The sequence below is a fragment of the Seriola lalandi genome, unplaced genomic scaffold (assembly GCF_002814215.2).
Source record: "Seriola lalandi dorsalis isolate HSWRI2012SDOR001 ecotype SW California unplaced genomic scaffold, Sedor1 jcf7180002054383, whole genome shotgun sequence".
Taxonomy (NCBI): domain Eukaryota; kingdom Metazoa; phylum Chordata; class Actinopteri; order Carangiformes; family Carangidae; genus Seriola; species Seriola lalandi.
In genome coordinates, this window is record NW_019524936.1 from 940,020 (window position 1) to 966,522 (window position 26,503).

General features: G+C 40.7%; 3 protein-coding genes across 9 annotated transcripts; 2 read left to right on the plus strand and 1 right to left on the minus strand.

Annotated features, from left to right (window-relative positions):
* The first annotated feature begins 16 nt into the window (after window positions 1-16).
* On the plus strand, window positions 17-5,735 carry zdhhc6 (zDHHC palmitoyltransferase 6). 5 transcript variants are annotated; one of them, XM_023409065.2, is made up of 11 exons: window positions 17-151; window positions 1,178-1,732; window positions 1,873-1,964; window positions 2,454-2,613; window positions 2,755-2,913; window positions 3,401-3,454; window positions 3,825-3,992; window positions 4,219-4,260; window positions 4,608-4,756; window positions 4,926-4,972; window positions 5,071-5,735. In XM_023409065.2, the coding sequence occupies exons 2-11, from the start codon at window positions 1,466-1,468 to the stop codon at window positions 5,169-5,171; spliced, it is 1,239 nt and encodes a 412-aa protein (XP_023264833.1). In that variant the 5' UTR covers window positions 17-151; window positions 1,178-1,465; the 3' UTR covers window positions 5,172-5,735. The 5 variants fall into 5 exon arrangements, with proteins under 5 accessions (XP_023264833.1, XP_023264832.1, XP_023264836.1 ...); XM_023409064.2 differs by having other exon boundaries at window positions 81-214; XM_023409068.2 differs by having other exon boundaries at window positions 81-214; window positions 4,611-4,756.
* Window positions 5,736-7,023: 1,288 nt separating this feature from the next.
* coasy (CoA synthase) lies at window positions 7,024-14,365 on the plus strand. Of its 2 annotated transcripts, XM_023409114.2 has the most exons (10): window positions 7,024-7,171; window positions 8,525-9,284; window positions 9,409-9,623; window positions 10,061-10,192; window positions 11,164-11,353; window positions 12,785-12,849; window positions 12,959-13,043; window positions 13,300-13,397; window positions 13,783-13,929; window positions 14,056-14,365. In XM_023409114.2, exons 2-10 carry the CDS (start codon window positions 8,600-8,602, stop codon window positions 14,113-14,115), a joined length of 1,677 nt encoding a protein of 558 aa, XP_023264882.1. In that variant the 5' UTR covers window positions 7,024-7,171; window positions 8,525-8,599; the 3' UTR covers window positions 14,116-14,365. The 2 variants fall into 2 exon arrangements, 1 of the variants encoding a protein (XP_023264882.1); XR_015437440.1 differs by lacking the exon at window positions 14,056-14,365 and having other exon boundaries at window positions 13,300-13,495; window positions 13,783-13,900.
* A 1,457-nt stretch (window positions 14,366-15,822) lies between these two features.
* Window positions 15,823-25,264, minus strand: LOC111657114 (myosin light chain kinase, smooth muscle-like). 2 transcript variants are annotated; one of them, XM_023409113.2, is made up of 18 exons: window positions 25,090-25,264; window positions 24,381-24,544; window positions 23,183-23,329; window positions 22,861-23,013; window positions 22,691-22,750; window positions 22,210-22,263; window positions 21,948-22,078; window positions 21,695-21,851; window positions 21,026-21,337; window positions 20,799-20,895; window positions 20,460-20,663; window positions 20,078-20,295; window positions 19,157-19,280; window positions 18,569-18,721; window positions 18,099-18,228; window positions 17,337-17,418; window positions 16,978-17,118; window positions 15,823-16,497 (listed from the first exon to the last, which is right to left on the minus strand). In XM_023409113.2, the coding sequence occupies exons 1-18, from the start codon at window positions 25,104-25,106 to the stop codon at window positions 16,292-16,294; spliced, it is 2,550 nt and encodes an 849-aa protein (XP_023264881.1). In that variant the 5' UTR covers window positions 25,107-25,264; the 3' UTR covers window positions 15,823-16,291. The 2 variants fall into 2 exon arrangements, with proteins under 2 accessions (XP_023264881.1, XP_087030915.1); XM_087174789.1 differs by lacking the exons at window positions 24,381-24,544; window positions 25,090-25,264 and having other exon boundaries at window positions 22,210-22,294; window positions 23,183-23,321.
* Window positions 25,265-26,503: the final 1,239 nt, after the last annotated feature.

Here is a 26,503-nt window from a genome sequence, read left to right on the forward strand (position 1 = left end):
TATGTTCGCTGTTCTGTGACGGTAAAAAAATAAACTGGTTAATTAAAAAGTGTCCGCAAGGGGTTGAGGGTAATAGTTTCTGAGACACCATGAGAAAGGTTCCTGTCTGTACACAGAAGGAACTGAAGAAAATCAACAAGGAAGTGGCCAGGTTGGTCATTTAAAGTGACAGCTTTTTTCTCCATCCATAAAAACCGTGCGTTTACGTTTACCAGTAAGCATTTGTTATATCTTTAATATGCAGTATTATCCGCGTTTCCTCTTTGCACCTTGTGGCCACAGTCCACTCTGATACGTTGGTCTTGACAAGCTGGTGAGCAAGCTAGCTAACTAGCTAACTGTTAGCCCTGGTGCTAAAATGAATCATATTTTTTAGCCAAAGATAAAAGCCTAAATTATCGAGGATCATTATTTATTTATTGTCTCACTTGTCTGGCTTGTGAATGCAATAGATAGTGTTACATATAGAGTTGCAGTGTTTCCTTCTTGACGCGAATTAGCTAGCTTAGGAACATGAGCTAATTACTTAAGTCGCTGCTGAGAAAAACTGTGGATTTACATACAATGTTTCACTTCTCTAGAAAGGCTGTGATGTGCCGCACTACCCATATTGGTGTGTTATATGTTTATCGCGTTTACTGTGCCTTGCGATACCGAATAAGATACTTATTCTAATTGGTTATTTCTGGAAGTTCCTGATCGACAATATTGCAACATGGCAGTGCTGAAAGAACTGTGATATCCCAAATAAAAAAAACGTCAACAACAAAAAAATACATCAAACGCAAGAGTGGGAGAAATATATATAGATTTTGATATTATGTTAACCTCATATATATCCGTCAGACTAGACTTTAAATTGGAAACATTTTTCTGTTTAATCATAATCTTCAGAGGTTACTACAGGACTGTTGTATTTGACTGCAATATGTTTAGGTAGATGTACTCAGTAAATTGACAACTACTGATATGTGTACTACAACAGAAATGATCAGTTGAACACATGGAGGAGGCTCAAGACGGTTTATCTGTCAAACCTTTGGATTCATTGGTATTTAGAAAAAAGAAACCAAACATAGCTACACATAACTGCTGCCAATGTCTGTAGTTCATCATGTTATGAAATGTAGCATCACTGATTCTGCTGTTCTAAAATTTTCCTCTCTCTTCGTCTTAGATGGGGAAATTGAGTTAGTCACAAGGATAGTGTGCTCCGAAGATTGGCAGAAGAGGATGCTGCTCTTTGCTAGGGCAAGGAACAATGGGACACAGAGAGCCCCAGTAACTCAAGACCAGGCCAGTTGCCGGGTACTCAGAAGACGAGGAAAAATATGTGCATCGTCCGCACCGCTGACTTTGCAAGATAGCAGAAGAAAAAAAGTAATACACTACTGAAGCTTGGTCAATACATTTTTCAGGAACTCAACAGCCAAAATATTAGTACTAACCTTGTGGTGAAAAAAAAATGAACTTCCTGTCAACTTTTGTGACATTTGAGAACCTCCATGAGGTTCGGAGATTGTGCCACTGGGGTCCAATCATAGCCTTGTCTGTCATTGCTATATGCTCCACCATGGCAATTCTGGACTCCATTATCTGGTACTGGCCGCTAGACACAACAGGAGGCAGCATTAACTTCATCATGCTAATCAACTGGACTGTCCTCATCCTCTACAACTACTTCAATGCTATGTTTGTTGGACCTGGGTACATCCCTCTTGGCTGGAGACCGGTAAGACCTATTACGTTTTTCACTTACGTCTGTTTAGAAAGTGTAAAGAACAGTTTGGTACCATGTAACACAGAGTGAAACCATTTAATCATTGGAAAGTTGCATCAGACTTCAGCATTTATTTGTTTATCCCGAAACAGGAGAATCAACAGGATACCCAGTACCTACAGTACTGTAGAGTGTGCCAAGGGTACAAGGCCCCCAGGTCCCACCACTGTCGCAAGTGTAACAGGTAGCTACATTTATTACCAAAGTATGAATAGGTTTTCTCTCACATTTGAGATGGACTCTTAAATAAAACAGCACAAAGATGGAGCCACTACAGCAAATTCCTGAGCTATTTCCAGCACATCAAACTAGAACTTGCTTGTGTATTTTCTGCTGCTGTGAAGTGCACTCTTTCAGTGGATGTTTTTTTTCCGCAGTGCTGTAAAGTATCTGTGTGGTTGAAGTGCACACTTGAATTCTCCTAATCACTGCACATTACAGTAAACAAGAACTGACACAAATACAGAACCCGGATAGGCCTGTCAAGGTAAACCAAGCGACTAAATTTAGATTTGTATAATTATCATTCACGCGGACAATCAGCTGTTACATAAATCTGTATCTTACTCTGAAAATAGATGCAGTGTGCTGATGAACTTGTCACTCTATGTCCTCCCAAACAACCAGTCAATTCCCCCGGCACTCCTCTCCTCCTCTGCCTCCCCTCCCACAGGTGTGTGATGAAGATGGACCACCACTGCCCCTGGATAAACAACTGCTGTGGCCATCAAAACCACACCTACTTCACCAGCTTCCTGCTGCTGGCTCCTCTGGGCTGCTCACACGCTGCCATTATCTTCATTATGACCATGTACACGCAGCTCTATGAGAGGGTCAGTAGTCTCCTAGCCCCACTTCGCCTCGCTTTTGATGGCCTATTATCACCACAGCTTTTCTCTAGGCAGCCTAATTCATTTTATCATTCGATACTGAAGTTACCACACGTCAATTTGTTTTCTTTGTCCTCACTGCAGATATCATTTGGGTGGAGCACAGTGAAGATCGACATGAGTGCTGTGCGTCAGTTCCAGCCCCTCATGCCCTTCAGTGTGCCCGCCTTTGCTGCCACACTCTTTGCCTTAGGCTTGGCACTGGGCACCACTATTGCTGTTGGCATGCTTTTCTTCATACAGGTAAATTTGTCATAAGGCTTGCATTGGTGTTTTCAGTTTACACAAGCTGTTGGGTATTGAATGTGATATTTAACTTAATCACATTAGGTTTAGGTATATCCAATGCAAAAATGCAGCTCGGTTCAACAAATGCACAGCTTATCCCTATTCATTGTCATTTACTTGCAAATACTGTAACAAAGAGATGTATAGGTGAGACATAAAATGAGCAAATACACAGAACATAGCACAAAAAAAATATTTGGAATTGGAATCATGGAATTTAGAAATGGATTGAAATGACAGCTAACAAAGTACTTACTGAGATTTGCAAAGCCAGAAAGGGTACAGCAAAAATTGAGGGCTGTCTTTGCGGCCCATTTAAATATCCCAAATTCCTAAAAGCAGTCACATTGCATATTCAGGAGAAATCAATGGTGCAATAATAAAATATTTATAAAAGAAAATGTGAGTTTCTTCTGATAATGAAACAGTCTGTGCTTTTCAGATGAAGGTCATCCTTCGAAATAAGACCTCGATCGAGTCCTGGATCGAGGAAAAGGTCAGTCTCTCTCTCTCTGATTTCCAGTGACTTTGTTCTGTGAAGAAAATTTGTGATGTTAGTGTAATTTAAGATGGATGACTATTTTTCTTTTTTTTTCTTTTTGAGTGATCTAAAAGCAATAATCTAAAATGAGGGCTTCATTTTATTCACACAATATTGAATTGGATTTAGAATTAACATGTACAACATTGGTTATCGAAGTTTGTTGAATTAAAGATGTCACTTTTATGACCAAGGCACACAAGTTTTAGGGTTTGTCTGTCAGTACAATGTTGTACACTGATTACAGAAATTTGATACCACCCCATTTACCTGATCCCATTGACACAAATACACACACTTCCACTCCCTGTGTCTTTTCCACTAGGCCAAAGACAGAATACAGCACTACCAAACTGGGGAGGAGTTTGTCTTCCCTTATGACCTCGGGAGCCGCTGGCTGAACTTCAAGCAAGTCTTCACGTGGTCAGGGACGCCCAGGGGTGATGGCATTGAATGGCCAGTCCACCCCAAGTGTCACCAGCACACCTTAACTGTAATTTCAGTTTTTTGGTCATTCTCACACTGCTGTTTTTTGTCTGTTACACTTCCCGTGTGCACAATGACTTGTCTTTTTATCTTATAAATTATATGATAACTTATCTTTAATTTGTGGAGAATGCTGTTAGACCAATAGGTACTGTGATTGGTCCTTAACAGTGAGATAAAAGTTGCATTGTCAAACAATAGTGGCTTTAATTGTGTTGTTCCTCTTTAAACAGATTGAGCAACTGAAGCAGAAAGCTGATAAACGAGTGAGAAGTGTAAGTACCTGCCAAGTCCGTGTTCTGAAATCCATTTGGTGTTGATTTACACATGGACACACAAGAATAGGTTTTAGGCTGGACTGTCTATGCTTTGTGTGACTTTGGAGAAAAGTTTGAGATTTAAAAAGTGATGCCTCCCCATTTGTATTATTCACCAAAAAGTCACAGAGTAGATATTGGCTGTTTTTAATTAAAAAAAAAAAAAAACACTATTATATAACACAGATTATCAGATTTATCAGATGTATTAATTTAAATGTAACTTTATAAACACATACTGCATCTTGCCTGAATTTAGTTGTTAGAGCAATAGAATAACCAGATATCCTGTATGCCTCGGCCAGCAGGTCCAGTACCGGGCTGTGGAGGACTATAACGGAGCCTGCTGCCCTCTCAGCAAGGGTCTCCAAACCTTTTTCAGAACCCCCTGCACTGAGGAGCCCAGGATCCCCCTAAGGAAGGGAGACACCATCCTAGCCACCCGTGGCACCAAGTACGTTTATCCACACAGAATAGTTTTCATAATGGTGGTTTGTCCAGGAGCCTGGTTGGCTATGCTTCCAATGAAGGCTTTAAAATGAATACACAAATAATGTGTTAAAAATTCTATTGCTTTTGTCCATGTGAATTCTCTTCATCAGTGTTTTTTTTTTTCTCTTTAGATGGTGGATGTATGGAGACAAAGTTCTGACCGAGGAGCAAATGAAAGGTAAAAATGAAAGAAGTGATTGCAGATGCTTCTGCTGTTTAAATTATGTTTTTAAATTCACATTTACAGGCTCCTTTCTTTCTGTTTTCGGCTTTCAGTGGGAGAACGCGTAAGGGGATGGTTTCCAAGGCGATGTGTGGAGAAGTGCCATTATGACACAGCTGCCAGTGATAGCACCAGCGAAAAGAAAGTAAATTAATATATTTCAACTGGCTTTATGTGGAGCAGGGGAGTTAAACTGAACAGAAGGTGTTCATAAACATACATCCACTGAAGATGTCATGCCTGATGCCGCAGGCTCACCATCAAGAATTTCATACTTTGATTAAAGTTCCTCACACATTTCAATACCAACTTGAATTTTGTAAAGGGAACATAGTTCTCTAAACCTTACTGAGCACTTTGCTGTCAATTAATGTCTTGAAGAGAACTACAGAGTCCATGAGAAGGACTGGTTGCATGAGTTCAGTTTGACTCCTCTGACCAAAAATGAAACCCAGCAAGAGTCTTAATTTCAATTGCCACCAGGCTTTAATGTGACTTCATTGTGATTACATGACTTTTTACTTGAATATGTTGTGTTTACTTGTTGATGTCCTTTTTTGCTAATTATGCAATGCCTCTGCCCAGCTAACCCCAGGGCTTCGTCATGCAACTCTTTCTACAGTATGGAGATAACACTTAATTTCTTTTTATTATTTTTGTAAAAACAAATTGTTGGCCTCAAAGTATAAATTGAAAAATAAAAAAAAATCTTCCGCAAGGGTCGTTGTTTGCCTCAATCTTTGTGATTGCTAAAAATGCTCATGTTTTAACGTGCAAATAATTACTTATGTGTTATGGGCTTAATGTGAAATAGTATTATAGTATTAATACATTAATGTGTCACACACAGGTTTAGGATCCTGCAAATTAGAGTAATCCCAATCTAATGGGATATAATGCTAGAGTATGTTCTTTCACTTTCAGGTCTACTCTGATTGGTCATTATACAAAGAAAGTCTTGTATGATGATGTTAACCTTAAACCTGAACTCCCATCTGGAAGGCCAGGTGTGGAGCACTGGAGGCGAGTCTGCAGGAGAGGGCTCAGAGAGAGGACTGGAGCTGGGAAGTGCAGCAGGTGGAACAGAGAGAGGACGACTGGTACAGCAGAGTGCTGGAGGAAGAGAACATGACTAAGAAGGAACAGAAGGAGACAATGATCAAAAAGGAGGAAGAGAACAAGAGGAAGGAACAGGAGGAGAAAAACATTCAAAAGGATGAAAGAACAAGAATTACTTGTTATTGTTTATTGTAAACTGTTTAATACAGTTCTGTTTCTGTGCATTACATCTGACAATAGGAGTCAGCATATCATTGTGAATCTTGGAGGTTGTGGAAAAAGAGTCAGGAGTTCTGCGAAGTCTGTTAGTGACTCATTTACTCTAACAACAACAGAGAGACTCAGAAATAAAATATCATTTGGATCATATGATTAAAATAGACCTGTCTCTAATGGTAACAACCCTGAATCAACTGTGTTCATTTTTCTTCAAAAACCTCCTCCTCTAGCCATCCAATCTCCCAAAAGCAATATAGCATATAATAATACACTCCTGTCCACATACTACTATATTTTGGGGGCTTTTTTATGTATTGGGCTACTGTATAATGTTGATCTACATCTGCTGGATGTGTAAATAGGCAACTGCTCTCTAACAAGTTTGTCATATCAACTTAAAAAGTAATAAGAATGAGTCCTGGTTGTGTTAAAAAAAACAAGAAAAGTATGAGTGCACTATAACTATAACATTACATACATCATAGATCCATAAGGCTGGATGTAGACCACTGCACTGAGGTCCAGTTAGGCAACTAGGTGAAAACATTTCTATTTATCGATCTAAATAAAAGTACATTATTAAGAGCTGTAGGAAATTTTTAACAGCGGACATGACTACATGTCCCATATTTAACGGCTTTTTCCTCAACCAATCAGGGTGCAGGTAAAATGTCACGTGATTACTCAACCCAGTTCATGTGTGAGTGACTTCCACTAGTGGCTGCTTAGCTATTTGGACTGGAGTGGACTGGATAAGACAGTTCCTCGTTGAAGATTATCAGGAAAACGCTCTGTTCAGTAGTTATGCGTGCAGTTCTGCGTCCATACTGCACGATTCAGCCGTTATTCACATCGCTTTAGATTTGCTCGGTGCAGGTAAGCTCATACTAAAATGTAAGTGCTGCCTATCTGCCAGATTGTCAGTTCATAACGATTCAAATTTGCTGTGTATATGGGCCGCACCAAATGTTGTTTGTAACAAAATACTGACAGCTCTGAGATTGCAGGGTCATAAATAACACTTCGCTATTCTCATTTTGTTCCAGGAGCAGGACCACTTTAAAATTAAGTATTTATTGCTAGTTTTTACAGGCAATGTGATGGTAGAATTATAAAGCTAGCTAGCTATGACTTTCCAATACACAGACAAGTTAATTTCGGTTCAAACTGTCAGCTGCTAATGTAAAAAATGACACTGTTACATTTTTTATGGCTGTCAAACATCGTGTGAACAGTTATGCGGTTGCCCTTTTGTTAGCAGCTAGGTAGCAAGCTAGAAGTCATAATGGCTAAACACTGAACTACTTCCAGCTCAAGACCCTTGTTACAAACTGTGTATTCATGCTCAAAGCATTTCTCATTTGATTGGTCAACGACTGTAATAGCAGCCAATAGTATGGGCAGGTTTAGGGTCTGTCCAGTCAGGTTCCTTGTGGGTGGGATGAGAAATGAAGAACAGTGCGTCAAGCAGCTGTTTGTAAACACGTTTAGCTCTAAATTACGTTGTGACTCCACTCCTGAAATGTAAGGAACATATTGGAAGTTACCTCACACCTGTAGCATGTACAGATTCAATTCATGAATGGCAACAACACCGCACAAACATAGACACAATGTACAACGTTGGAAAGTCACAGTGTTCATTTGGGCTAAATCCACTTCGGATCCAGTATGCATCTGGGCCAGATCACCATAAAAGAATCTTCATCTGATTCGGAGACGGCCCAGTTCTGGCCCAGATTCAAAAAATGGATCTGTGCCGGTATTGGCCCGTTGTGCAAAAAGACACCGGCCCAGGTCTGTTGTGCGGATCTGGCCCAGATTTTATGGTGGTTCCGGGCCAAATAATTTTTGCTATTTATTTATTTTTAGCATGTTAGCAGCCCTGTCAGCAAAGTGATGCAAGAGGGATAACCTCGGTTAAGGTGGAAAAAAAAAAAGGTTCAAATAATAGTGAGAAGCAATTTTTAATGAAATGCAATAAAAAAAAATTTAACATTTTTTTTTTAAAAGGTTGCTATCAGAAACTATTGCAATCCCATAATTAATAATAAGAATTAAATGTTTGTCATCTCTGAAGACGAAGTCCTGTACGTTTTTCTTGTATGTGGGTTTAGCAGTGGTGAACAACTTTTTTCAACAATTAAAACCTAAAACCTACTGGATAAGCTCATGTAAAATACAACAGACATATTGTTTGACTTTGTGTTTCTCTTTCATCCTCTTCAGTGTTTTCCCATCCCCTGACTGTAACTTCTCAGATACTGTGACAGCTGTGAATTCCCTGTGATATCAGCCAGTAACATGTCCATGTTCAGCACGGGCATCCTTGTGCTGACGTCTCCTCTACACACTCTCCCCCTGCGCATCGCTCCAGTGCTCAGCTCAGCCGCTCAGCTTGTAGAGCGCACACTGTACGTCCACCTCCACCCCGGGCTGAACCTGGGAAGTGGGAGCCAGCCTCGACCAGTTTTCATCCCACCAGTAGTGGACCTGTCGACGCTCATCACCCGCCTTTACAGCAATGCAGCGGATATATGCGGGCACCTGGATATTCGGGTTTTGTTGACCAATGTTCGCACTCAGTCAGCTGCTGGCAGTGGGGCCACGATACCAAACTGCCCCTTCCCCACTCCACAGCCTCTGTCTCACTCCCCGGAGGTGGTACTAACAGACTTTCCTCTACAGGACCCAGGTCAGTCCCATCAGGTCACCCAGTGTCTGCAGAAGTACACCGGCCACTGCTACGTCTGTAGCCCCAGCCTGCCGTCAGTGCTGCTTCACCCACAGCTAATGAGGCTGCAGGAGAAGGAGGAAGGGCTGCAAGAGCCTGAAGAAAAGGAAGAACCTTTGGAAACTTACAGTCATGTGGTGGTAGGGGGGACGTTCGACCGACTCCATGGGGCCCACAAGACGCTGCTCAACATCTCATGTTTGTTAGCCAATAGAAGGTTCCTTATTGGCGTGTGTGACCAAGCGATGCTAAAAAGTGAGTAGCTCATTTTGAGGATTCCCATTTAGGATTGTGTATTCACTTAATGTCTCATATTTTGATGATCGGTGAAAACGACAATCAGAATCCCCCCCTGGCATCCTTTTCTTCCTGTCCTCAGAAAAAGTGCTAAAGGAGCTGATCGAGCCCTACTCCCTGCGGGTCCAGACTCTGCGCGAGTTCCTGCAAGATATCAAACCGTCACTACAGGTGGAGATCGTGCCCCTTGACGACCCCTTTGGAGTGTCTGTGGTTGACCCCCTGCTGCAGTGCATTGTGGTTAGCGAGGAGACCAGAAAGGGAGGGGAGGCTGTGAACAAGAAGCGCATTGAGAATGTAAGTTATGAAATTGTACAAAGTACAAGTTTTAAATATTACATAATGTAAGCACTGTACATGCAGCGTTTAGGTTCTTCTACTTGGACTTTTCCCAGTTGTGGATGGCTGTCTATCCCATAGGGAGGGGCTACTAGATTTTTCTAACGACAGCAAATAACTGGCCATGACTACACCTTGAAACGAGTTTCTGAAATTTCTTTTTACACATATTAATATGGAATTTATATTCAGAGCTATAGATGAATTTTTTAGAAGAGTGGAGCCAGACTTTTTGCCACGATGACATTGTGGTAGCGGGTTGTCCATTGCCTTTAAAAATCATTTTATTGTGACTTATTAAAGAACACTTAGAGGTTTCCAGAAAGCATAGCATATAGGTGAGTCTAACCTGCATGTTGGCACATATTTGATGTTTTCTCCGTGTCCTAAACCAGGGCCTTCCAGTTCTTGTCCTTCATGAGATCCAGTTGCTTAAAGACGCCCACCACACTGAGACAGAGGAAGAGAAGATCAGCTCCTCTAGTCTTCGCTCTCGACTCCTTGGCACCCTCCTTACCCCGGCTAAAGTAGGTCCTGTTTAAAAAATGTTTACATTTTGATAAGGGATTTCAGTGGAGGATAATGTACACTAATGGTAACACATTTAGGAAATCACAAGTAAAGCAAAGGGCTGTATGCAATTTTTTCATTTGGTTTTTAAAGAAGTGAATAGCTATATATAAAAAAAAAAAAAAACACACAAAATACATTACAATTCATTAGATTTGAAAGAAAAATAAATTATACTTGAACAAAAAAACGTCAGCTTGAGTCTGAGCCGAGTTTATTTTTGTATAATGAAATTCCTCTGCACAGCATCTCGTTATGAAAATCTAACAGTCAAACTGGATTTTAATTAACTGGGGAAAAACATTTAATTGGCTTGATATGTTCTCGCAGCTTTTGAGTAGGTGTAGAATGGTGTTTTCATTCAAAAAATGGCAGCTGAGCATTTTGGAACAAGGGTCAGATCGCTCTTTGGAAACTTTAATATTTAACTCTTCAAATAGGAACTGTCTCATCCAGGTAAAAAGTAACAGCTTTTCTTTCCAGCACATGACAAAGTACAAGTGTCTTTTTTTTCTTTAACTGCAACATAACACCATTTTAATGCAAAGAGGTAGAATTAAAACGACAGCTCAGTTCATTACAGGAAGAAATATAATTTATATCATTCAATCGTGTCAGAAATTTGCCAGATTTATGTTCATTAGTTTACAGATTCACTGGAAAGGAATGGTGTCCAACAGGTTGTGTTTAGAAGAAATCTGACTGACGTGATAATGGCTCGAGTACATTGAGTTCACTTTGATTGTCCCTGGTGACAATCAAAGACAAAGAGGAGTTTGTGTTACTTGTCAGTCCAAATTTACAGTTATCATCACCTCTGTGCCTGGATTATTAATGGTCTTGTGTTAATGCTGTGATATTTCTAGGTATGTCATCATTTGTTTTCTATGTCTTACACCCTTGTGTCCCCCGATTTCTTCTGTGCTAGGACACATCTCATCTCCCTCCCGTTCCATACGTGATTGGCCTGACAGGAGGCAGCGGCAGCGGAAAGAGCTCCATTGCCAAGCAGCTGGAGGCTTTGGGAGCAGTCCGGATTGACTGTGACAAGCTGGGCCATGAGGTGTATCAGCCGGGCACAGCCGCCTATCACAGAGTGGTTGAAGAATTTGGGTCAGGTGAGGAAACACTTTGCCTCCAGGACATGTAATTATTAAATCAACATGGCTAGAGGTGTGCCATCTATCTGTTTATGATACCCTACACACAGTCGGCCTACTTTGATGAAATATAAGACCATAATGCACCTTTGCATAGTTGTTTTCAGTATTTAAACACTTGAATGAGCACAGTGTAGTAAGTAAAGGTCAGAGTCATGACGTTTCAGACATCACTGATTTGATTTTGATGAAAGTCGATGGTCTGACTTCTGGCTTTTAGCTTTTTGATTCGCTGAATGACAGCATAATGAAGCACTGTAGTATGAGGTCAAAATTTTAAAATATAAAAGGCCATAAATCCTACATCATTCAACTTAAAAGCAATTCTTCTTGTCACTGCTGTAGGAATTCGAAAGTCCCATAATTTATTTTCCTCTGTGATATTTACCCATGCATTATGATCAAAAACGTCCTATTTTCTACAGTTTAGGGTTACAGTAGGGTCAATGATCTTTTGAAAAATTTAATTTCGAACATGATTTCTCAGACACCACTACACCATTTTGACTTTGCTTTAAAGAAGTTCTATGTAATTTTGTGCTCTCACTTTATAGCATTAACAGCTGTTTAGTTACCAGTCTAGAAGAAACATTGTGAGTTCAGCATCAAACTTAATTCCTTTGCTCGCCAAGAGCTGTCTCCAGCTGTGGAAAGCAACCCTCTTGTTTTCTTTCTATTTCTATCATTTCTTTTCTTGTAATAAAATTAGTATGCTAGCTAGCTAGCCCTGCTAATCGTAGCATCCAGTCTGCCCTGAAGAAGTAGCGCTGTTCAGGGGGTGTATTATCATCGTGTAAAACACCATGCTTGAAGCTTTTGCCAAGCGATCATCTTCACCACCCACTCCCAGCAAGAAACCATGTTCTGCAGCAGAGAAGCTGCACGTTGAAAGACACACTTTTATTGTCAAACATTATCCTGCCAGGGCTGATACAGGTGGGACAGTGAAATGTTAAAATCTGAAACTTTGAAAGGCCATAACTACCCTGTCTCAAGTCTGACTGACAAGAAACAAGAAAGTGCTGCAGAAGTTCAGCTCCAGATAAAGCTCCAGATAAATTACCTTAGATTTCCTCAGGGTTGTGCCATGATTAAATGACTATATATTGACTCGTAGTATTAGTTGCAGCATTAATCTGATAATAACAGTTTATGCACTTTAACATTATTGTTAAATTCTAAAAATTAAACATTGGATTAGTGATGTCTAAGATATTGAGCATGACGGGACACTATATCCACCATCAAAGACCTAAATCAACACCATAGTATTATGTAGCATAATTTTAAATGACATTGCAGTTTTCATCTTGACTAGTAAATGTTATACTGTATGAAATCTCATGCATTTCAGTGCAATGACAGGTTGTTTTTTTCTTTCACTCTTAGATATTCTGAATGAAGACAATACTATAAACAGACGAGCATTAGGAAAGAAAGTTTTTGGAGACCAGGTAATATGACAATTATGACTAATGTTTGTGAATTGCAACATTGCAAATGACATGTCACAGTACACCACAGTGTATCGACAATTTACCAAAGATGCTGTTTTTCATGCAGGAGAGGTTAAAAGCCCTAACAAATATTGTATGGCCTGAGATCGCACTTCTGGTGAAGAACACAATCAGGCAATCCGGAGAGGAAGGTACTGTTTGAGCTTACATTTATTAACCTTAGTACTATAGAACTGTATGTTAGCAAACATGTCTACAGGTTTTGTGGGTCTAGGCTATTGGGTTTAGTTACAGTGTATCCAAGAAGAATAAAAAAAAAAACCTTTTTTCTTTTAGTTCGGCTAATGTAAGGATTGTATTGACACAGATAATAATAAAGGAACTTCCCCCACGCTTTGTGTTAGAAGAGATTTCCCCAGTGTTCACGTGAAGCTTCGCTCTTTGCAGGTAAACAGGTTTGCGTGGTGGATGCAGCAGTTCTCCTGGAGGCCGGCTGGACAGACATGGTCCATGAGGTCTGGGTCACCGTCATCCCAGAGGACGAGGTAAGGGATGGGACACAGATGGAGTCACAACAGCATGAGTGACTGTGAGGAAAATGTGCTGTTGTAAAGGTGACGGCTGCTTCTCATAATATAAAAAGGTATTTACGATCTTTTTTTATGAGGCAGTTGAGCAAAAGTCAGTTGCGATATAAGCATTCCTCACTGAAAGCAGGATGCAGCAAAGAGTAATATTTTTAAAGAACTCTCAGTACATTATTTGTATAGCAGAAGTTAAAGCCTGATGGCATTTTTTATACCACCACTGGGGGGCGCCAATGTTTCAAAATTTCAAACTCAACACACACTGACTTTTAAAAAAGAAAGACCATAAACTTCGTTCTTTACCCAACTGTCCTGCTTCCTCTTGTTCCCCCTCCTCTCTCAGGCGGTGTCAAGGATAACGGAGAGAGACGGTGTGAGCACAGATGATGCCCTGCGCAGGCTGCACAGCCAGTGGTCAAACACTAAGCAAGTAGAGCACGCCAACGTAGTGCTCAGCACGCTGTGGGAACCAGAGGTCACTCGGAAACAGGTCAGACACGCATCACTCTATCAATCTGGGGTCCGCCTATCTGCATGACATTAAACAATTTGAGTCTATAAAATAATAACTGTATTATATAATAACTATAATTTGCCATTGTCTTTTATTTTGAAGGTATTGAAAGCTTGGAATCTTCTTCAGAAGAGAATCCAACAGAGGCAAGAGACACAGTAGGAACATGTGTGGGTCGCTATATCATCTTAGTTGTGATCCATACATGCAAAAGCATGTGTCAAGCACCAGGGACATGTGTACACAAACAACTGATCCACACAAGAAATTGCTGCCTTAGAAAGAAGTGAGTGTGGCCATTGTGCCTTCACAGCAAGCCCAACATGCTCCCTCACATCTTTGACCAAGACTCAGTGCCTAATTGACTTTCCACAGGTTTTTAACTGTAGTTTTTATTTTAAGGATGTTCAGATGAAAGATGGATGAATGAGGAAAAGCAAAACTAATCCCGTACACAGGACGATTTTGCTATTTGGGATTAATTATCTAAAGTGTTATCTTGTCCTATGAATTGTAGGTCTGTTTTCATCCAAAGTTGTTTTTTGTTTTTTTTTCATAAATGTCACACATTTAGTACTAAATAATTCAAGACCAAACTTCTGCAAATCCAATATTTTAGTTACCTTGTCAGCTGATGACACCTTACAAGTTCTGTCCTCTTTTCATGGATTGTAAGGATAATTACTATGAATGTAGTTTAGAAAAGGAACTAATGTTAAGGGAAAGGTAGAATTAAATGGTATGTTTATCCTTGTGGTTTCATGGTTTTGGAGAATTTATAAATTAACAAAGTACATTGTATTGTAGAAATATGTGCAAAAGATTGACAGTACTATAAAAAAAATCCTGGGGCGTCGTGTGGCGTAGTGGTCTAAGCAGGCGCCCCATGTGTAGAGGCTACAGTCCTCGCTGCAGCTGGCCCCGGTTCGAGTCCCGCATCGGACGGCCTTTACTGCATGTCATTCCCCCTCTCTGCCTCCTCATTTCCTGTCTCTCTCCACTATCCTGTCCAATAAAGGCGCAAAAGCCCAAAAACATATACTTTAAAAAAAAAAAAATCCTAGTGCAGCTGCCACATTGAATGCGGGTAAATAAAAACACTGGGCACTAAAAGAGATCATGAAACTGAAAAGGACCGGTACATTGACAATTAAAGATAAGCACCTAAAATACAGTAAATTGATTTTAGTCATTTGGATAGATTATGGAAAACCCCATACTGTAGTAAGCTAGTGAATGTGGCCAGTAGACAAAATAGATGGTGATGGGCATTGAAATTAAAGCAGTCATGTATAAATGAAATGTGATGGAAGTTTTTAAATTGTAATCCATGAAAATGTACTGCCTACCTTGTGATTCGCCAGTTGTCACATGATCAGCCTCCTACATGAGCTCTCCATAATATCTGAATAGTAAGCCAATGTGTTTGGCTTATGGAAGATTCAGTGTTGTCATAACCCACAATAAAATTATAAATTACCCTTTACATAACAAGAAAAATGTTTTTTGCAGTCATATCTTCAATATTAAATACATGTCCAATTAAGTGTCAGTTGGTCTTACAGTTGTTACAGTGAGAAATTTCAAGTGTCTTTAATTTAATTGTCTTGCATGTAACCTGCAAACTCAGTGGAATGCTTTATGGATTGGTACAGAACAATAAACAAGATATTTTCAAACCATGAGTGAACGCATTAGCTTTTTTTAATTAAAAAAAAAATCTATGAAGCATTGTACGTTCTTTTGTAAAATAATCCAAAATAGCATGGTAAGTTTTATGGTCGTCTTCATTTTTAGCTTGGATCTGAAAATAAATCTGTGACTTTCACAAAATCTTTTTTTTTTTTTAAACGTTAATTTTCAGCCAAGTGGTTCTTAATTGTAAGTTTAATGCTTTTAAATCATTTACATTTGACAATATTTCAATGTGCAAAATGTACAATTTTCATGTGACTCGCCGTTTGAATGGTGCTGAGCTCAGGCACAGTAGCATGAAGTCGCCCTATTACAGTAAAACAAAACCCTGTGCACTTGTAGCTGAACAGCTTAAACACATATTAAAGAAAACAGAATTAGTAAGTGTGCTAGTAACTGGTGACGTGTGAAACAAAGGACTCTGGGTAAGTGTGTCCAGATCTGATTATCCTTTTGATGATTGAGGACCACAACACAACCTTTTTTCCTCAAACTGTATGAATGCTGCCATTTGTGTGGCAGTGGAAACTGTCCATCCATGTACTGGCATGCCATTTCAAAGCCTAAGCTTTACCAGACCATTCAAATAACTAATTGTGAAGAATCCCCCTCCAAACAAACAAATCTGAGGTGCATCCCCTGCTCACGTCTCCACTTTCAGTTTGGCAGAGCTCATAGCTTGCCCCATCTTATTGCTGGCCCTGCACACATAAACCCCGGCGTCAGAAGGCTTCAGATCAGACAGAACCAGGGAGCAGAGCCCGTCCTCACGTTGCTCCACGGTCACTCTGCTCGACTGAGACACCGGCTTCTCATTCTGAAGCCACTTCACCTTGGGCTTTGGGTAACCTAAGAATGAGACAATACAACATTACTGCACAATCAAGAATAAAATAAATGCCACTGGACATTAAATGATCACAAAGAAATATAAAGACAGCTGGTCTTAATACAACAAACTAAGCATCAAATAGTCCCAAAGCCTATTGAATTTGTTTATAATAAAAGGACAAATGGCTTTAACTTGCTTTTCTTTTCAAGCTAACCTCTATAGAACTGGTTGGAGCTGTTGAGCCAGGTGATAATTACCTATAGGTACGCACCTACACAAAAGCTCTTTTAAATACACATAGTAATTTGTTTAATTGCTTGTATAAAAATATTCATCACATCAGCTTTAAGTTTAGCCAGTTTAGGTCTCATTTCTACTGCAATTAAAGCATTTCAGACAACATTGTTTTTTTGTTGTGTGTTTTTTTTTTTTCCCTGCCCTTGTAGAATGTGGCAGGGCATTATTTAATGAAGTGCATCACAGCTCTGTCACTCTACCATTGACTAGGCATCTTAGCTGGGCAGTTGCTCCTTTGGGAAGAGTGGTGTCCTTCAGGGCCTGCTGGAAGCAAGGTTCGCTCTGAAGCTGCTGATCCAGCGACTGGATGGCTTCCTCTGCCTCTTGGCTCCAGACTGGCTCTGGATTAGAGGGAGGAGGATGATGATGATGATGATGATGATGATGATGATGATGATGATGATTAAAACAGAATCAAGGCTTTACTGATCACAAAAGGGTAAACTTGAAGTGACAATCTGAAACTGTGAGTCATCTGCCATATGTATGTTGCTGTAGGACGTAGGAGGGCATTTTGTGTGTGTGTGTGTGTGTGTGTGTATCTATTTATCTGTCTTACCCTCTGAGGAGCTGCCAGGAGAGTCTGGCCTGTTAGAGAGGTTAGCCATCCGCTGTAGGGCCAAAACAGCCTTGCCAGTTTTCTAGAAGTTTAAAGGACAAATAGCACTGGATGACAAATTACATTCATATCCAGGCTTCAGGCCTATATAGTGCAATGAATTCAAAAGGTCTTAATAGGGAAGCTCTGATAAGAAAATTGTACATCTGTCCAATGTTGGGTTAAAACCACTGTAGAAACCAAGTAAAAGGTTTCTGGCACAACTTCCCCTGCTTCCAAGGTGCACGGAGAAAGGAAAAGTTCAAAGAGGTCTAAACTCCAGTAACATCTGCAGTAAACAGAAGAACTTTATCAGACCGGCGAATTTTCTGCTTGTGGCCTGTGTCGAACGCGTCAGTCATCAGGCCTGACGCTGATGAATCAGGGTAATTCAGGATGACCCTGATGAAGGCCACAAGCTGAAACATATAGGTCATCAGAGATTGATCCTGATGAAGCAGGGTCATTCGGGATGACCCTGATGAAGGCCACAAGCTGAAACATATAGGTCATCAGAGATTGATCCTGATGAAGCAGGGTCATTCGGGATGACCCTGATGAAGGCCACAAGCTGAAACATATAGGTCATCAGAGATTGATCCTGATGAAGCAGGGTCATTCGGGATGACCCTGATGAAGGCCACAAGCTGAAACACATCGGTCTGTTTAGCGTTGCATGTGTTTTGACCCTCTAAAACCATTGTCATTTTTTCATTTTGTTACCTTCCACTTGCGCTTGGCCAGAAAGTGTTTCATCTTCTCCTTCCTGAGAGACTTAGTAGGTCTGCGGGTCAGAGGGGTAAAAGAGACCATCCAGGGGTGGGCCAGGGCCTCGGTACAGGACAACCTGCATCTACAGTGCAAGTGGAAGTGGACAGAGGTAGAAGCCAAGGCTGTCAAATGCTGCCAGCAGTCTCCTGAGCTAACCGTGTTGAAGCTGTGGATTATATGCTGCATAAACCTGACTCCCTAACTCATATTCAGACCTTGCTAAATGATTTTGCACCAGGCAAGTTTTTCTTGCAAATGGTAGGAAATGTCACAAGGAATAAAAATGTTGCTCATGTGATATTGTAAACTGAAGACAACCAAAGCACCTTCATCTAAGATTGTGATTTGTGGACACCTGCTGTACCCACCAGACAAGTAACCACTACTAGAATTCCTATATGTTTTAAAGAAAACACACCAACCTCCGGTCTTTCTTCAGCAGGGAGCTGATGAAGTCTTTAGCTTGATCAGAGATGTCCTCAAAACTTTCCTGATCAAACTCGTAGCGGGCAGCAGTCACAAGAGCTAATGTCTCAGCGTCGCCGTCTCCCTGGAAGGGAGATTCTCCACTGAGCCTAGGACACAAAATGATCAATCATAGAGATAGGGTCAAAAAACGCCTTCTGGGGAAGCTCTGTGGTTGTGTGAGTGTCTGTGGAAATGCCAAGAACTCACCAGGAGATGGCAGCAAATCTGCATTTGTTGAGATATTTGAGAAAAGTTGAGTAGATTTTTTTTATATTTATCACATTTAATTTGTACAAATTTAGGAATTCAAGTCGTTATTATTCCTGTTACTTTTTAACTACTTCAAAATAACTTTACCTTAGTTGACATACTAAGGCAAAAGGATGAATAAAGTACAAAGAGATAACATTCATGGTGGGTTTGCATGCAAACCCGTTTTTCTGTCCAACATTTTATGACGACAAGAAATCACAAAATATTCCACCTTCAAACCGGTTACTGTGGCTCGTGCTGTAACCACGCCCCTTCACTGTTTAACTTACAAGATGTAGCAGATGACTCCGATGCTCCACATGTCTGTCTCCAGGCTCACAGGCTCGTAGTTGATGACCTCAGGGGCCACAAACTCAGGCGTACCATGCATCACCATCAGAGGTTTGCCATCCTCTGAAGAACAGGACAAGAGGAAGAATTACATTCACCCTAAATGTTTGGCGTGTGCGTGTTTCTACTATTTACAGATGGCTTTAGTCAGCTCTGGACAGACCACCCAGTCTGGAGCCACTGGAATGTCACCACATTTTCTGGCATCACATGCTTTGCTGCATTTATTGAGTGGTGGTAATAGTCATGTTGTTGGCTGTTTAAGGAGCTGTCGTGATGTACTGGGCACTGGTAGACATCTAGGAATTTAGAGAAAATTCCTAGATGTTATCTTTGGTCATTTCTGGCGTGTATTAAAATGAGTGATCCTGTGTTGACTCTGCTGTGTAGGATAAAAACCAAAACATGTTGAACTCATTTGTATCAATTAAAGTTGATGCAATGTTTTTTTTTTTGTAGCCAAGCATCTATATGTAGTTATATAAACCATAGCAGGAAGTGTTTCATTCTTAAAGCTGGATGTGTAGGACAGCACAAAGCCGGTGGCTGCATGTTTTTCTGCAAAAAAACAGACTGTTGCCAGCACTTGTTTCTATTCAAACAGGCCTTATAAGGATCTTTGGCTTTAATCGAGTCCTTCACTAGAATATACATGTCGCTCACAAAAATACACACATTGTGATTTATTAACTGTCCCTTGTGAACGTTTGCGAATGTTTAAAAATTTTTTTGAAAAACAAAATCTGTTTTCCAGCAACTGCCCTTCTCATATCTTAATTTTGCTTCATATTCGCCATGTAAGGACGCGAGATCCCAATGAGTTCATTCTGACACTGCTTGAGCAAATCCATCAAACTCACCCAGTTTACTAGCCAAGCCAAAGTCAATTATCTTTATCTGTGTGCCAGTGGTATCCACACAGACGATGTTCTCTGGCTTGAGGTCAAGGTGGACGATTTTCTGCTTGTGAACGTACTGCATGCCCTCCAGGATCTGCTGCATGTAGCGGGCGCTGGTGGGCTCCGTGTGCTCAAAGTTGTCATCCACGATGCGTTCAAAGAGCTCTCCACCTGCAATACTGGGCAGAGGGATAACACCATTCAGGCCCATGCATCAAAAATAACCCTTAACTAATGTATTTCTGGTACTTCTTAATAAGTACTTATATGGTTGCTCGTGTTCGTGTCCCAAATTTGAGTAAAAACCCAGATCGGTGTCACTTTTGTCCACCCAGTTACTTACTACTCCATGACCATAACCATCTCTGAGCGTGTGTCGTACGCAGCCAGACACTGGACCAGTTTTGGGTGGTGGAGGAAGTTCATCAATTCGATTTCCTTGTGGGCCGCCATCTTTTCCTTCGAGGTCCGCGCTCGGTAGAACTTCCCCGCACACACCGCACCCGTCTCTATATGGCACAACCGGAACACCTGGCCAAACTTCCCACTGGATTTTTAGGGAAAAAAAAAAATGACAGCTTCACATAAGTGATTGATTACTTAATGACAATCTTATCCATCTGTTAGTTTAAAGTTTAAATATGTCTTAAGTGTATTCTAAATACAAAGAATCCAAACTTACACTCCCAGCTTCTCATGCACACTGTAGTGGTCCTTGACCTTGTTTTTTGTGTCAACGGTCACTGTGATGTACGACTTAGGCTCTTCCTTCTTTTCCTCTTGGGACAGAAAATAAAAAGATAACAAATCCACACATTTCTCATGGCAAAATTAAATCTAAAGAATAAAATCACATTCTGTCTCCAATCCTCATTTCAAACATTTTTTCAAATCCATCATATCACTCACTCGCTGTCGCCATCTTGACACAGTCAGACTCCTGGCTCGGCTCACTGACTCCCGCTGAGTTGTAGGCTCGGACACGGAAGAGGTACTGACCCTGAGGCTTCAGGCCTGAGCGGACGTGATAAGATGTGTTCTTACAACGGCTCGACACTTCGGTCCAGCTCCCAGGCTTGTCCGGGCCCTCTTGTCTGACCTCCACAATGTAACCCAACACAGCTGTGCCTCCGTCGTAGCTGGGACCAGTCCAGGACAGGACCAGGGACTGAGTGGACAGCTTGGAGACGACAGGCGGGGATGCTGGTGGATCGGGTCGGTCTGAGGAGAAATTCAAGAGCAAAACATTTAACTGACACAAGACGACGGGTGTATCTGAGACAGTGATTGGTATTTTTTGCTACTATTTATTATCAATTAGCTTTTGGAGTAGCTAATATGTAAAACCCACATGATTTTAAATGTAAATTTTTAAACTCTTAAATTGTTTCTCTTCTTCCTTTTAGAGATTTTTTTTTTGCTAGATCATTTTACATCTGTACAACAAGAAAAATCAATAAGCCATTCCAGCATCCGAGCACGCATTCAGGGAACAACAAATACTAGTGTTGCATTATCTCAAATCACACTCAAAATCTACAGGAAATACAGAGCTTCAGACAAAAGTAAAAGTCTCACCTACGACACTGAGGGAGACTGTGTGCTGGGCAGAGCCTTTTCGGTTTCGCACAATGACAGTGTAAGAACCTGTGTCGTCTGCACAGGCCTGAGAGATCTCCACACTGCTCTGGGTCTTACTGCTCCTGACAGACACCCTCTGCCCTCCCACTACCACCTGAATCAGAAGAAGAATGGAAGACAGAGGGTTTGAAATCCAGAAAGGAAACACATTGATCAATACTAACATCCACTGGGGCTGTAACCTTCTTACTTTGTCTCTGTTGTAAATCCAGCAACAGGCCACAGGGACAGAGCTGCTCCTGAAGTCACAGTGCAGCCGGGCCTGCTTTCCTACCCGAGCCTCCACCTGCTCAGGTGGGTCTAGAAACTCCACAGGAGGTCCTGAGGAGTGGCAGAGCGTGTTTGCTTTCAAGAGCTTATCTTGAGAAAAGTGCTTGAAATTGAAAATCGATAACACACGGGTGAAATGCATTTGATTCAGTAGCTAACTTGATGCTTTGTACTCTACTCACCTTCACTGGTGGAGACTTTTGTTCGAGGGTTGATTTCTCTGATATCTGTGGAGACTGAAGAAGTAGGTGGACTTACAGGTCTGTGCTGTGATAGGGGGGGTTTAGAAGAATTATCTAACCAATCACATGTGGGCTGTCATGTTTGGTTGCAGTGGCAAATTCTGCACTCAACAGCCAATGTGCTGCACTTTTGAATGGGTAGATAGTCAGTCTGTAACCAACAGAAATGTGTGATATATAAAAAAACTACATTTTATTATCAAAACAAAACACGTCATTCTTAATTTTACTTGTCACTGTGTGTGTTTGCTTCAGCTTCCCTGCCCTGGATTAGCAGCGTATTTACCATTAATTTGCATTATTTCTGTAGAAGTATTCAAAGTATTAAAAGTAAGAACAAAAGCAGAGAGAGGGGGGAGTTTATGGGTGTGTAACAGTACAAAGATTTTGTTATAAAAGTCAACAAAAGTTATTAATCTACCTTTGTCCTTTTCGTCTCTCTGTTGTCTTTGTGTTCTGGGGACTTCCTTTGTTGCTTTTCCTTTGCAAACAGATTGAAACAGGTTTACTGTGGTTCATTTAAGGGCAAGTCACACTGTTCTTGATGTTTGCGAGGAATTTTTTTAACAAGACGCATTACTCCTGCTTTACCTGTGATATGTAACACAGCACTGCTTGACTGTTTTCCATAAGTATTCTCCGCTGTGCAGGTGTATGTCCCAGCGTTTTCACGTGAACACCGAATCAGATCCAGAACGGCAACGCCATTCTTGAAGGAAGTATTTTTGGATGACACCTTCTCACCTAAAAGACAAAATAACAAAACACAAACACATATTTTCTCTGGAGTTGATCAATATCTTGAGTTGATATTATGGTTTGAACACCTGCATAAGAGCTTCGGCTGACATATTCTTGCATCATTTCTTTGCTTATAATGGCATTTTTCAAGGTATGACAATCAGTCACTTACCATTGTGTAGCCAGGAAACGCCCAGAGGCCGGCTCCCTGCGATAACACCTCGAAAGGTAGCATCACTTCCTTCAAAGACTGTACAGTCCTGCAGTGGTTGTTTGAAGTGAGGCGAGGTGAGGGCATGGACTTGTGTCTGTCTGGCATCTTAACAGAGATTAGAAAAGCAAGGACAATGGATATGCTTCAATGGTTTGCAAACTGTATACATCAACGTGTTTCCTCTGTCACTGACCAATCAGCACACTTTATCCAAAACAGAAATCTTAAGCTAATGTTTCAATGGAGTTATGGTTATGTTACGCAAAAATAAATGTATTTTTAGGGGCTTTTTTCCATCATAGACATTATTTAACTGATCAAACTGTAGATGAATTTCATATGACCAGGATTTACAAATGTTAATGTAGTCCGAAAACTAAAACATAAGACTGCAGGCTGATGTTGACCTATGCTGTTCGTCTGTTTTGCCTCAAGGAAAGATCAGTATCACGTTTCAGCTCATCGGTTGCCTGTGGGTGGATAGTTGTAGGTGCAAGTGTAGTGAATTTGACTCGATGTTTACAAGATTTTCCAACCACATGTGTTTGCACGTGTGTATTTTTGGTGTTGGAATGTCCATCAGGATGAGCAACGGGTGGTCACCAGTGAATTGTGGAATGTCATTAGCGTGTTTGTGTTTGTTTGTGTATGTTTACATTTGGGGGAATGGGGGGGGCAAGTTGCATGTCACTCCCATATGCTCAGAGTGCAATAGCCCAAGGACAAGTCTGACTATTACACTATCACAATAACTACAAAAACAGCACATTTCATAATAATATTGTCATTTATAAAGCTGCACCCTTGGTTATTATTTTGACAAGTAGTGAACTAGCCTCAGGGGGAGCTAACCTCATCATTCATATGCAATCTAACAGATTCCAGGGTTCCTGTTTTTTTCTGATAGGCCTTTGCAATGGCCTCATGCGAAAGGGTTCAAGTTAAACAAGTTCAAATTAAAACATGGAGCGCCTGCGGGTGCTGCAGTCAGCTGGGGCTCTGGATAGAGTGTTACTGTGGCAAATGTTATGAATACTTTCCAATTACATTGCAAAAGTAAACAATGCCCCCCAGTTCAGTAACATCAAGAATTAAAACTCACTGACATTAAGAAATAGTTGCGTTAGTCTGTAAGTCAACTTTTCCAAATGTTTACCTGTTGTGGGCGAAACTCCCAGTTTGTTGTTTACCATCATCTTAGTGGTATCCAGTCCATACTCCTTTTCTTTCCTCCCCACACAGAGAGGTCTGGTTTGAGGATTGAGGGCGAACCGGAAAGTGGACACATGGGTCTTTGGCTTCTTAACATCTTTGTCCATCCTTGAGTAAAAATGATGAGCAGACAAAGGTTGTTTTTCACTCAGTCAGGCCTCTTCTTCTTCTCTTGTAAGTACTGGTTTTCCTCAGTATACAAGAATAGTGTGAAGCTGTGGTTTGTTTTACTCAGTATACAAGAATAGTGTGAAGCTCTAAGTGTGAAGCTTGTGGGTTACATAGTCGCCCCGTCTCTCTTCACACATCCTCTGAGATGCTAATAGGTGGAGCCTCTGCTTTCAGACTGCCTCTGATATCACTACCAACCCTCAGCCCCACAGTACACAGGAAACAGCCAGTTTTATCAGAAGGCCAATTTAAAAAAAAAAACACATGTCCTGCCCCCGACTGTCCCTCTGGACTGAAAACAGAGAGAGCGAGAAAGACACACATGTGATAGAAAACAAAAGAGATACTGAGCCAGAGTAGGAAATGTGTGGGAGACAGAAAACAGTACTGCTAAAGAGAAACAGAGAGCAACAAGATGGATAGTGATAAAAAAACAAAACACACACACACAAAAGAAGTATATATATTAAAAAAAAGCTTACCTGAAGCCAGTCTTCATACAGACCCTTTATCTCCTCTCCTCCTCTCTCGCGCCGTCAGCTTCTTTTTGGCATTTTATTTTATTCCCTGTAAACACTCAGCAGACTGCAGGTTGAGCCACACTGCCGGAGTTGCCGCAGGAATCAAGGAAAGCCAGTAGGGCAGCTTTCTGTGAGCATTGACTCTGCTGTGCAACAGACAACATGTAGACAGATCAGTGAGGTTTGCTGTTTAAAACTGTGGGTAAGAGTTTCTTTGAATGAGTGGAGAGGTGGGATCATGTGACCGCAAACGGTAAGCTCCACTGGTGAACAAGACACCATTATTTCTGTTGGTATGGAAATGGATAGCTGCTGGTCGGGTGTGTCCTCGAGGTGTGCTTTCATTTACCTTTTGTTGGACGGTTGTTAGCAACGGAGTGGTTTCTCTAAAGCCTATGAAGCGAGTTGGTAGGCCCTGTTACTACTCTGAAAAGCGGATGCACTGAAGGTCTATAAAAGCTTCTTTGGCTTGATTTTAAATTTACTTACAGTATGTAAATAAAATGTTTATGAACTATTTCACATGGACAAATAAAAATTCTAACTATCATTATATTATATTGTATTTCTTTATTAGTTAGTGAATGTGCCCTTCAGTGCAATAAGCCTATGAGCCATTGTCATTTGTCTAGACACATGGAATTGCAGTAAACATATATTAACATGGCTTTGGCTTTGGTATAAACCATTACTGACTGCTCATATAGTTTAACATGGAAATATGGAATTAACTTTAGATAACTGATACATTTATCACTGATAAAAACAAACACAAAATGCTTCTTGTGTTGTGGTTTTAAATGGACACATTTCACTGAGTGGTGGTCAGTGGAAGAATGCAAGGAAACCATTACAGGGGCTGGTATGTATGTGTAAGTAGTACCATATGGTGGGAGGCACATAATTTACCAACTGGTCCTAAAAGCACGTTGATTGATGGACCTGACATCAACAAAAGCTTAACTGTTTACTGATGGAGAGACTCACTCTACCCACTCTCCGAAATAAAGAAATGTCACAAATGTACCTGAATACACACACAAGCACAAACGTTTTCTCTTCTTTTTTCTCAATGAAAACAGTTTACACAGTTGTGGTTGGATGAATAAATAAAGGGACTGGTAAGGCATTAGCATCCTTACCACAGGAAGAGTGAAGTTGAGAAAAAGGGCATAAACTTAAGGTTCTTTACCAAATTGTGTGACAGGTATGTAAGTTGATTAGTTTATATTAAGTTTTTCAGCTCAGTATTAATCAAAAAATCTAGATACTTCAGATTAGAATTCTATGTTCGAACAAGATAACAGGGAAAATGCAGTATCCACAAACAAAATGTGTTCTTGTTTATTCAGCTGTCTCGTCCATGTGAACTTAT

Coding starts and splice junctions, on each gene's coding strand:
- zdhhc6 (XM_023409065.2), top strand. CDS start 1,466: ATGAACTTCCTGTCAACTTTTGTGACATTTGAGAACCTCCATGAGGTT. Junction 3,455..3,824: donor AGTCCTGGATCGAGGAAAAG/GTCAGTCTCTCT, acceptor CTTTTCCACTAG/GCCAAAGACAGAATACAGCA. Junction 4,973..5,070: donor GACCGAGGAGCAAATGAAAG/GTAAAAATGAAA, acceptor TTCGGCTTTCAG/TGGGAGAACGCGTAAGGGGA.
- coasy (XM_023409114.2), top strand. CDS start 8,600: ATGTCCATGTTCAGCACGGGCATCCTTGTGCTGACGTCTCCTCTACAC. Junction 11,354..12,784: donor GGTTGAAGAATTTGGGTCAG/GTGAGGAAACAC, acceptor TTTCACTCTTAG/ATATTCTGAATGAAGACAAT. Junction 13,930..14,055: donor CAGAGGTCACTCGGAAACAG/GTCAGACACGCA, acceptor TTTATTTTGAAG/GTATTGAAAGCTTGGAATCT.
- LOC111657114 (XM_023409113.2), bottom strand. Junction 21,338..21,694: donor AGTCTCCCTCAGTGTCGTAG/GTGAGACTTTTA, acceptor ATTTCTCCTCAG/ACCGACCCGATCCACCAGCA. Junction 18,229..18,568: donor CTGCTGAAGAAAGACCGGAG/GTTGGTGTGTTT, acceptor CTTGCACTGTAG/ATGCAGGTTGTCCTGTACCG.